The 10,898-nt window shown below is 44.8% G+C and overlaps 1 protein-coding gene across 1 annotated transcript; it reads right to left on the bottom strand.

Moving 5' to 3' along the window:
- Positions 1–218: 218 nt before the first annotated feature.
- LOC119440375 (uncharacterized) lies at positions 219–10,672 on the bottom strand. Its single transcript, XM_049662891.1, has 5 exons — positions 10,661–10,672; positions 9,994–10,161; positions 6,455–6,538; positions 4,589–4,698; positions 219–489 (listed from the first exon to the last, which is right to left on the bottom strand). The coding sequence occupies exons 1-5, from the start codon at positions 10,670–10,672 to the stop codon at positions 219–221; spliced, it is 645 nt and encodes a 214-aa protein (XP_049518848.1).
- Between the last annotated feature and the right edge of the window lie 226 nt (positions 10,673–10,898).

The following is a 10,898-nucleotide window of genomic DNA, read 5'->3' as shown; positions in this document are numbered from 1 at the left end:
AGGCCAGCAAATATGCTTTGTAACGAGGCAGAAAAGGGGGCGGGATATACCAACAATGATTGTGTAAGCGGATGTCACGATACACAATAATGGTGAACCTACGTTCCAGACTAGACGCTGCTGCATTGTCTACGTTAGGCCGCGTCTTCGTTACTGCTTAATCTACCCATAACAATATACTATTCCGAGTTCTGTATTTTTTTCTTATTCTGAGGTAGTCAGCGCAAAAGCGGGTGGCATTCGATGACACGTGCCACGAGGTCGGCGAAGAAGGGTTTGCTGCGGTCGGCCGTCTCGAAGGCCACCACCAGAGGACCGGGCAGGAGCTTGTCGATGAGCCGCAGGCACAGCCGCCACTTGGGCACCGGCTGCGGCCGCTGGCTCCCCGTCAGCATGAACATGGTGTGGCCCCAGAGCTCCTCCTTGCCTTTCAGGTAGGGGGACAGATAGACGGTCGTGTGGAACGCCATGTACGCCAGCACGTCACTCCTGACGTCAGCGAAAGGCGAGAAGCAAAAAGCAAAGGAAACGTAAGAGCTATGCGGCATGATCACGTCGCAGAGAAAGCTAAAAGAAAATAACTGATCACGCATGTGGAGTGCGTCATTTTTACCGCTTGATGTTGCGTGTACACTTCACGCCGATTTCGCGCTACATGCCTGTTTTCTGAGCGGTGTGTATGACAGACAAATTAAGCGACCAACTACACCAGCTAACCAGATCTGCGTTATTAAATTTACAAATGTCTCTCTCATTCTCTCGCTTTTAATGCATTACCATTAGGAATATCAGTGGTAAAAGAGTGTATGAGTGTGAAGTGTGGGAAGCCGGTCGCGTGGTAGAGGTAGAGAGGGGATGGGAGAGCTTAGAAGGACGTGTGTATGCATGTATGTGGAAGTATATATATATATATATATATATATATATATAGTGCAACTGACGATGCTCTGCTCCGGTACTACCCTCAGTTGCACATCGCTCCTCGAAGAGGCAGGACGTGTGTCTATTGAGCTCATGAACAGCACTTGGCACTGAGGTGAACGTGATTGAAACCATGGATCCGGCACCTCAAATCATCACTGAATTTTGTAGTGATAGTTAGATTACGCCAGGTTTTCGCCTCTTCGCCGTCGCCGCACTTTGAGTCGTGGCCACACTGTGACGTCACACCACGGCCCTCGATTCTCCAGCACCTCGGCTCATCGCGGTCGCCGCGCGGCCACCGCTCCTGCCGTTGGGAAAGCCCCTCAACCGTTGGGCCCTCGCCGCGCCCTGTGTGTGACGTCACACCACGGGCCTCGGTTCTCCGGCAACTCGCCTCGTCGCGGTCGCCGCGCGGCCACCGCTTACGGATCGTAGAAGCGTATTTAGTGGTGTGAAAAATAGTTTTACTCGTCGGTTGACCACAACGTCTCCCCTTTCTTAGTCTAGTGGGAAACCACTAAGTTTAATAACAGCATGTCTAACTACAAGCGAAGCCTAAGCGCAGCCGGCGTTCTGCAGCTATCGCTACTCGACTAGGTTTTACCAGAGCTAACCACAGTCAATTTTTTTTATTACCGCCGACAGTTGCACGACATATTTATTCTCGTACTGCACAGGCGCTTTATTTGGAGGTGTTGATTAGGCTTCATAATACAAGTACATGACGTTTTAGCTACAAGATTTGTCGCTGCGCGCATATGCTAATATAGACCCTGTATTACTGGTGAGTGCTGTGCCTACGAAGTTAAATAGTCGATGGGTACAGTTAGGCAGCGGTGTGTATGCCCCCGCTCCGCCGGCACATTCATCTCAGTTGAATTGATAAATAACACCTCGACGACTGGGTGGCACTAAATAGAAACAGGGATGTCCCAGACGCTTCTCTTTCAGGAGCAGCTTTCCCTTAATTTATACTTGACGCCACTCGTGACACTTCTTGTGCTGTCTTACTAAGCACTGCCGATTGCGGTGGAGCACAATCGCTCTGATCGAGCCTACCCAGAAACAGCAGAAAGAGTGTAGAAGAGTAGAAGAGAAAATATGAGACGAGCGGGTACTTCGGAAACTTAGTTATCATTTTTTTGTTCTAAGAGTGAATAGTGTCAACGTATAAATAAAGCCTCTCTGCAAACGTACAATCAACCTTTCTATATGGCTTTCATAGATTATGAAAAGGCATTTGATTCAGTAGAGATACCAGCAGTCATAGATGCTTTGCGTAATCAAGGAGTACAGCAGCCATACGTAAATATCTTAGCAAATATCTACAAAGATTCCACAGCTACCTTGGTTCTGCACAAGAAAAGTAGTAAGTTTCCTATCAAAAAATGGATCAGGCAAGGAGACACAATCTCTCCAATGCTATTCACTGTATGCTTAGAAGAAGTATTCAAGCCATTAACCTGGGAAGGCTCAGGAGTGAGGATCAACGGCGAATATCTCAGCAACCTTCGGTTGCCCGACTGACCGACCAACCGACCGACGACCGACCGACCGACCGGCCAACCGACCGACTCATGTCAGGTGGCGAAAGATGCCATCTTGCCATGGAGGTAAATTAATGTGAATTTCACTCGTGCCGTCACACAATTTTTATCGCGTTTCTTCACCAATTATCCAGCGTACTCTTTCTTATCTCAGCCTTAATGTACTTATTTTTCCGTTGTGGCGCAAAATTTTTTGCTTCTTTAATATCTGTGCTCGGCTCGTCTACCTCATACTAAAGGGAAGTACACTATCTTTAAATCTGTTCCCGTTGTCTCCCTCAAACCCATACTGCAGCCATAAATATTTCAGTTGTTATGCGGGTACAATGTATCAGCGATGGTTAATCCGACATATTATGCATCTGCGGCGAGGCAAAAGGCGTTGGTAGCAGCTGTAGTGGCGCTGACGATGGTGCAAGCTGCTCAAGAGCAAGCTTGAAACAAGCTAGCGGTCGGCCTGGACAGCGGCACGGCGAATCGCTCCACTGGCCTATCGTCATGGTGCATCCCTAAGCAGGACGCTTAAGTGGTAGTCGGCCCGCACCCACCAGCAACCTACAACTTTATCTTGACACTTGATTAGGCCACTTATTTCGGTCTCACGCGCTTGAAATTTTCGAAATTATACCTTCTGATATCGAACTCTTCCATTCCGCAATGGTCGTGACGTTGACTAAATGTAATATTTTACCCTGAATTACGGCAATAAAAATTATGACGTCCTTGTAAATTTGCAGATCATATCTTCGTATGTTTGTGTCTCCATTCCAAATGTTATATCTGCACCTTTTTTTTTCGCTTGCCCGTGACATGCGCTGAAAATAGTGCAAAACGAGTGCGACGTTACGTCGCCTACATTACAGACCAATTAAGCTTTGTATCACTTAACTGCTCATCGTACTAAAATAGAAATACAAAACTAACTGTATAGAAGAACTCCAATAAATTTGATAACACTCTTGTGAGGGGATTTAAAGCAGTTGCATGTGTGAATGAGCGCTTCTAGATTTAAACTAATTCCAAACGTACGCATTCAATCTGTCCAGATTGTTGGTGCATCCTTGTAGAAATCTCGCAAGGTTTCTTTTATGCCAAGAGATGGGCTATAAGTGTGGGCGTAACTGAAATTGAAGGGGCCGCCCAATTCTTCTGTAGTTCAAATCAAGCACGACTGGTGTAGCCTCTCACACGAATGCGCAGTGGACTCTGGTGGTGAAGCTGTGATGGTTGCCACCGCCTTCTTCGAGCCACATACGTACACAGGGAAGATGCCATACTTTCGAAAATAGCGCCTAGAAACTTCTGTGAAGCGGTATATAGAGGGGTGAGTTTTTAGAATCGCGACTTTAGCCCATCGTAATCTATCAACAAGCTCCCTCCAAAAACCGCGGCGCAATTAAGTTTTAGTCGGAGACAACGTCCATCATCCAATGCAGTTGCACCAGCCGCTGTTGTATTGTTTTGGGAATTTGGTGAACTAGATGTATACACCAAGCAATATTCCGCCTCTGACACAATGAAGACCAAGTTCCGTCAATGCAATGTAGCAGCGGCACCCAACATTCGACGTGTAAACACCCAAGGGAGGGGAACGCGCCGCCCGCTATACAAAGACATACGCCTCACTCAGGTCGTTGCGGTGCTGAGGGGTTGAAACAGGTGTTCATCGCAAAAAAATGGCTCAACATTTCCGTTCGCTTCTTTTCCAATAGAGGCGCAGGACCCATTCCTTCAAATACACATCACCTCATAATTATTTCCACGTGGGTCCCATTATTTACTGTATTCCCGACTGTGCTAGCCGAAATGAAGATCGACCATTTCATTGTGCCATTGGTAAACTAATCAACTAATTAACTAGCGTTATCTTTTATGTTGCTCTTTGAATATTTCCTAAGCATAGACTTTACATGCATGGATACTTGTATGTTTGATACTTAATATCTGTATTAGGTCGTTGTCAATATTAGGTCTGGCTAGATTGTTAATCCTTCTATTTATTATTTGTAAATTGAGGGTATAAATAAAGGAAGGAGACAAAGGAAGTTCGAGCATAAGCTTCCTCATCAGTAACGTGGTTGAAGAAAATGGTGCCATGCTTAAGGACTTGTACTTACGGCTTAGACGCCAAGAGATCCTTTAGTGCCCCCATTTGCAAGCTGTTCTTAATGACGTATGTGGCGTTAGTGCCCATGTAATCCTTAGTTCCGTTCATCATAATGAGCAACTGAAAAAGGAATGCGCAGAAACAATCAGGTGAATCAAAGACAAGCGACACCTTCACGGCAGACATACTGAAACAGTGATGCTGGGACAGTTATTGGTTAGCTGTATACTTCTAACTGTTACGAGACATCTGGGTGCTGTGGTATATAGAGGTGTCGTAGTCCACGTGACAGCTGATTTAGAGACGCGCAGGGCATACCATCAAAAAGCGTAAACGTACTTTTTTTTTATCCTGCGTTCACGTTCTAAAGCATAGCGTGGCGTGTTAGACAGAGGCGTGCTGTGTGTTCTGTAAGCCAAACGGCAGTCCTGTGTTCTATTTCGCCGCCCGAAGAGGGCCGCATGGGGGCCTGGACTTGGCGCCTGCCCCGCGATTACGACCGAATCGTTTGTGTAGTTGGTACCGCAATAAAGCATAGGCTCAAAGTCAGTCGTTGATAAGGAAATTAAGGCAACGCGTTCATTATCAGTGGAAGGAGACGCTTCCGCGAGGACTGCCACGCATTTCGAAATGTAGCAGCATACGGCAGATATAACCAAGCCATTTACTTCGCAAATAATTGCCCTCGTAACTGCCCATCCGAAATTCTGCGATAATCACTGACATTGCCTGAATAATTATGTTATATTTATTATTGTACTTTTAAATTATCCCGAAAAGGCGTTGTTGAAGGAAGAGAGCGCGCAATGCCACGTCGACTTATTAACAAGTGAACGATTACGAGGGCTTTCGAGGTATACCCGCTGACGAAATGTTCGATGCATTGGTGTTCTAGTCACACTTTTTGCGAAAATCTTTCCTTGTTCGCTTCGGGAGTACTACATGAAACACCAGTGCATTGTCATCATAGCTGTCAATCTTATAGGATACTTTTCTTTCTCACAAAATTTCTACAATTATCAGTGCGCTTCAATGCGCAGAGCATTGCAACGCACGACTACTTTAATCAAAGGTACTGTCATATTTGAGCGGATGCTTGACCTGACGCGTTCTCTCAGCAGCAGCGGCGGAGGAACAGTTTTTTTTTCTCGCAACGGCCTGCAACCAATGAGTGATTTGCTCCTGCACTCAAGGTGGGCGTTTGACTGAAATAAAAAAAAGAGTAAAAACGCCGCAACGACTAAGTTTATATTAAAGAATGAATTACGAGCACTCAGTATAACAGACACATGTTCATTCGATCACCCCCGCAGCCTCTGCGAATCACATTTTGAAACTGTGACATCTATGGCATATCATTACAAGGAACGGAATGAGATAAGTGAGTGTTCATGCAATAGGGGCAGTCGCGTAATGGTGTGTGAAAAACACGACCACGTGAATTTTAACCCTTCAGAGAACCTTCTTCGCCTGCTTTAGCTGTGTGGTTGCGCGAACAAAAATATTAAAATAAAAACAATAAGGATAAGGCTGTAGGAACGGAGACTTTCGTGCTAAGCAACTAAGCCAACAATTAAATAACAGCAGTGGCACTGGTACTTTAGTCTTTGCATTTAATGGCAGATTATTATAATTTATAACCACTTTCATCAACTCTTTCCAAATGCGAAAAACACGTCAGGATGCTTACCGAGTCAGCTTGCTCAGAAATACGATAGATTACTGTGGTGCATAGTTACTAGGCTAATATATAGGGCACACTAGGGTACCAACTGGCAAAATGTGTCGCAGAAATAGTACATAATATAATTATCGGCTAATATGAAGTCAATTATTCGAAATGCCAAAGGTTGTGAAAGGTGAAGGCGTTCGTTACCGGCATGAACATGCGGACGTATGCATACGAGGTGACCGCGTAGAAGTTCATTTGGTGTGTAACATGGTGGTCGAGCAGAGACAACTGCAAAAAAAGCAAGAAAGAAATACGGAAAACGGTCAGGACCTAATGCGTCCGCCCCCTAAGTATACGCTCAACTTTCTTCAGGGCAAATGCCTACATTGGGCACCATAAGTGTAACGTGGATTTACGCAACGTCAACGCCTTTTATTTTAAAAGAACAAGAAATAAGCGTTTGTCTTAAGATATAATAAGAAGCGCATTATTTCAAAGAGAAAATATTCGGAATCTAATAGTTGAAAGCGGACTGTGGACGGATAACTGCTTGGAGCTATTCTGCGAGCAAGCACCAATGAAAGCGCAAGCAAATGACAGACATCGACAGATATCGGCAACACATGCATACAGGCGCTTGCACTTGAAGGAAAATGTCCAGAGCATAATTACTTTATGAATTAGGCAATAGCTCTGCAAGAGCAATAAAGTAAATGACATTCAACAATAAAGTCACAATTAACCATGCGAAACAGGCAATAAAGCATAATCTATTAAGATAAAACTACCTCGGGACCAACTCCGATTTGCTGATTCGAATACATGTAAAGCGAAGAAATCAGGCAACCACTGGGCCGACTTGAATGAAATTTGTTGCCATTCGAGAGAAGAAGTCAACGTTCAGTCAGTATAAGAAGCAAATTTCTATTTATGGCCAAGAAAATTAAAAACAAATTGCAGAAGGCTGGCAAGTTAGAAACAAATTGAAATAGGAAGTTCTGAAATCTATTACTCTGCACCAAAAACAGATATAGCAGTTCTGTAAACTGCCTCTATTAGAGAATTTCAAGCTGACAAATGTGATGTTTGAATTTTCAGCTTACTTTAAATTTTTACAACATTTACGAGGGTATTGCAGGATTCTGGCAACTAATCAGTAATTTGCTCATGAGCGGTGTAGAACACATCAATTTTGACTTCTTTAGATGTATATTAGTTGCAGGTTAAACGATTGTGATGTTTTTTATTGCTGTGTTAAACCATCATAAACTTGATGCCTAAGTTTTTCTTTTCCCATTCTGCAATTTTAAATAATATTTGCGAAAGAAACTATGCAAGTTAGAAATTTCCTTTTGCAATCACTAGATTTAATTTTTTTCCTTTAAATTTAGCAAACCTCCTCAGAATCGGTGCCATGGTTGCCGAGAAAAACTATTTAGCTGTTCCCATGTAATTAAATAGGAGATCCCGAGCTGAAGGAAAATTCTCGTGGGCAAGCAAAACGAACAAGCAGCTGGTACATGCTCGCTGTTTGTGGGTGAAGGTAATGAGAGTGGTTTCGCATGTGACAGTGTGCTCTTATTGATCGGACCTCTGTTGTCGACTACTCATGATAGCGATTGGCAGAATAACACGGCAACTGCCGCGTATAGCGTCAATTATCTTGCAAATGCAGGCCATATTCATGTAAATACAGACTGTGAAGTTTATTCCTTGGCTTCAGAACAGCGCGCCGGTTCACCGGCGAGCAGAAAAACGGCTGAGCTGGGCACCAAATGCTATGGCGTAACGGGACCCGTCTGTGAAATCGGCGAGCGTGTGTTTGTCCCCGCGAGGGAAGTGAGTGCCTGAAGAGGAAGGCGCCTGGAGGTGGAGAAGAGAATTGACGCGTTCGCGCCTTTTGCGTTTGTGTTTCGATGCCGTGGTGCTCGCCGTGAATGTTTGCGGCGCCTCTGTTTTGCAGGTGTAATAATATGCAATTTGCAATTGTCTTGTGGCGCACCAGGCGTTGTGCCGTCGAAATCAATGTAGTGTCTGCGACCGCGTTCGCGCCCTTTCCATTTGTGCTTCGGCGCCGCGGTGCTCGCTGTGCATGTTCGCCGCGTTCATACGCTTGGTCGTAAGCCGCGTTCACAAAGTGAAACATCACTAACTTTTCAACGTGGTAGTCTTAAGGGCCCCATGTCGCAAAAAATTCGGCGTCGGTTGCGGCGGCGCCGTCTGTTAGAGAAAAATTATATTTAGGTATATCTACACGCCATGCCTTGCTCTTTGACATGCGGTATATGGGGGTTACATGGAGACGGGTACTGCCTGCCGTATGCACTCCAACCCAATTTTGTTCTTCTGTAAATATACTTCTCATGATCACGGTCCCCTGTGAGTAATTGACCTAGCCAAACGTACTCCTTTACAGACTCCAGAGTCTGACTGGCGAGCCTGAATTCTTGTTTTCTTGCCAGGCTATTGAACATAATCTTTGTCATCTGCATATTCATCTTCAACCCCACTCTTACACTTTCTTGATTAAGGTCCTCAATCATTCGTTGTAATTCGTCTCCATTGTTGCTGAATAGAACGATGTCATTTGCAAACCGAAGGTTGCTGAGATATTTGCCGTTGATCCTCACTCTTAAGCCTTCCCAGTCTAAGAGTTTGAATACTTCTTCCGAGCTTGCAGTGAATAGCATTGGATAGATCGCGTCTCTTTGCCTTACCGCTTTCTTGATAGGTAACCTTCTCCTTTTCTTGTGGAGAACCAAGGTAGCCTGTGGCATCCTTGGTTCCGTGTGCCTCCTGTACTCCTTGATTACGCAATGCCTCTATGACTCTTGGTACCTCTACTGAATCAAATGCATTTTCATAATCCGTGAAAGGCATATAGAGAGGTTAATCGTACTCCGCAGACTTCTCGATTACCTGACTGATGACACAGATATGATCCATCGTAGAATATCCCTTTCTGAAGCCAGCCTGTTCTCTTGGTTGGCTGAAGTGAAGTGTGGCCCTGATTCTATTGGAAATTATCTTGGTGAATATTTTATACAATACTGAAAGCAAGCTAAGGGGTCTATAATTCTTCAATTCTTTGACGTCCCCCTTCCTATGGATTAGTATAATGTTGGCGTTCTTACAGCTCTCTGGTACACTTGAATTCGTGAGGCATTACGTATAAAGGGCCGCAAGCTTTTCAAGCCTGACATCTTCTCCATCTTTGAATAAATCGGCTGTTATTCCATCTTCTTGAGTACCTTTTCCCCTGCTCATGTCTTGATAGGCCCTTTTAACTTCATCGCTAGTTACAGAAGGAACCTCTGTATCCTGTTCATCATTACTTCGCACGAAAGTAGCTTGGCGGCTCTTGGAACTGTACAGGTCAGTATAGAATTCTTCCGCTGCTTTTACTATGTCATCGACAACTATACAACGCGTTACTATACAACGCGCATATAACTATAAGCTCATGAGCGCTTTTGGTTGTTGGCCACATTGGAATGGCGCTGCCGCGAGCGGGAATCGAACCCGTGTCCCTCATGCTACGACGAAAACGCCATTGCCGCTGAACCACCGTGCCGGTAACGGCTGATTAGAAGAATCAATCAATCAATCAATCAATCAATCAATCAATCAATCAATCAATCAATCAATCAATCAATCAATCAATCAATCAATGGTTTTCTAGTAATTCACCGATAGTGGCGCCACGAGTAGTCATGTCATCAAGATTAAGCAAGGTGAGGAACCTTGGCCAGTTCGAAGGCGACATCCGCTACAGCGTCGCACAGGGTGTCGTTTCGATCTCCTGACTGCGCCCACGAGGCGAAAAATTTGCAGGCCAGAGCCGAGAGTTTCTTCTTGCTGGCGGGAAGGTCAACGTCCGCTCGGCTCACGAGGATGTCGGGCTCCCCTAACTGCGGAAACCGTAGAAGGACACACATCAAGTCAGGGTTGCGTATGCACGGTTAAACTTTCGATATGCAAAAGTAGTGCGAGTAGAAACGTGCTTAGACAAGTTCTGTGGCAGAAATATTTATAAAAGCTTTTGCACAAACCATTGATTATGAAGAGACATGCATGCGATGCTGAAATGACGGCAAGCGATGCGACTGCGGGACCCTGCCGCGCTGTAGTGTCGCGGCGTGCGGCAACCGCACGGACGCGACGTCGCGAAAATATTAGCGACAAATTTCCATTGTTACCTGATTAGGCACAATAGTACACCCTCAAGATATTGCGAACGTGCCTCGAGGCCAGCGTTTTAACAAAAATGTACTAATATGTCGTCCTCGCGAACAAAATTTAGATAAAAAGGCGTGAGAATGACGAACACACAAAACGCCACTTAAGTTTATGCATTGTTTAATTATTATTAGGAAAATATTTACACCTAAATATGTAAAACCGACATGCCCAAACTTCCATCCTAACAGGAACAAAAGTGTGTTTCATATCGCCAGAGTTCAATGCAGATGGCGCCATCTGGTAGGTGAGTAATCAAAACATTGGTACGTAGAAATCAAACCCGCCTTCGGCCTAACTGCCTCAAAAACAAACAGCTGATTTCAATAACGATGACAACATTTCGCCAATAATGTGTCCTCAGCATGAAACGACGAAGGAAAGGCTGATTTTACCATTCAGTTCTTAC

Source organism: Dermacentor silvarum, chromosome 2, assembly GCF_013339745.2.
Source record: "Dermacentor silvarum isolate Dsil-2018 chromosome 2, BIME_Dsil_1.4, whole genome shotgun sequence".
Classification (NCBI taxonomy): Eukaryota; Metazoa; Arthropoda; class Arachnida; order Ixodida; family Ixodidae; genus Dermacentor; species Dermacentor silvarum.
Note: the sequence above shows the minus strand (reverse complement) of the source record. Positions and strands in the feature narration are given on the sequence as shown.

Coding starts and splice junctions, on each gene's coding strand:
- LOC119440375 (XM_049662891.1), bottom strand. Junction 6,539..9,993: donor TCGCCTTCGAACTGGCCAAG/GTTCCTCACCTT, acceptor CTTTTTTTGCAG/TTGTCTCTGCTCGACCACCA. Junction 490..4,588: donor GATCTCTTGGCGTCTAAGCC/GTAAGTACAAGT, acceptor CGCTGACGTCAG/GAGTGACGTGCTGGCGTACA.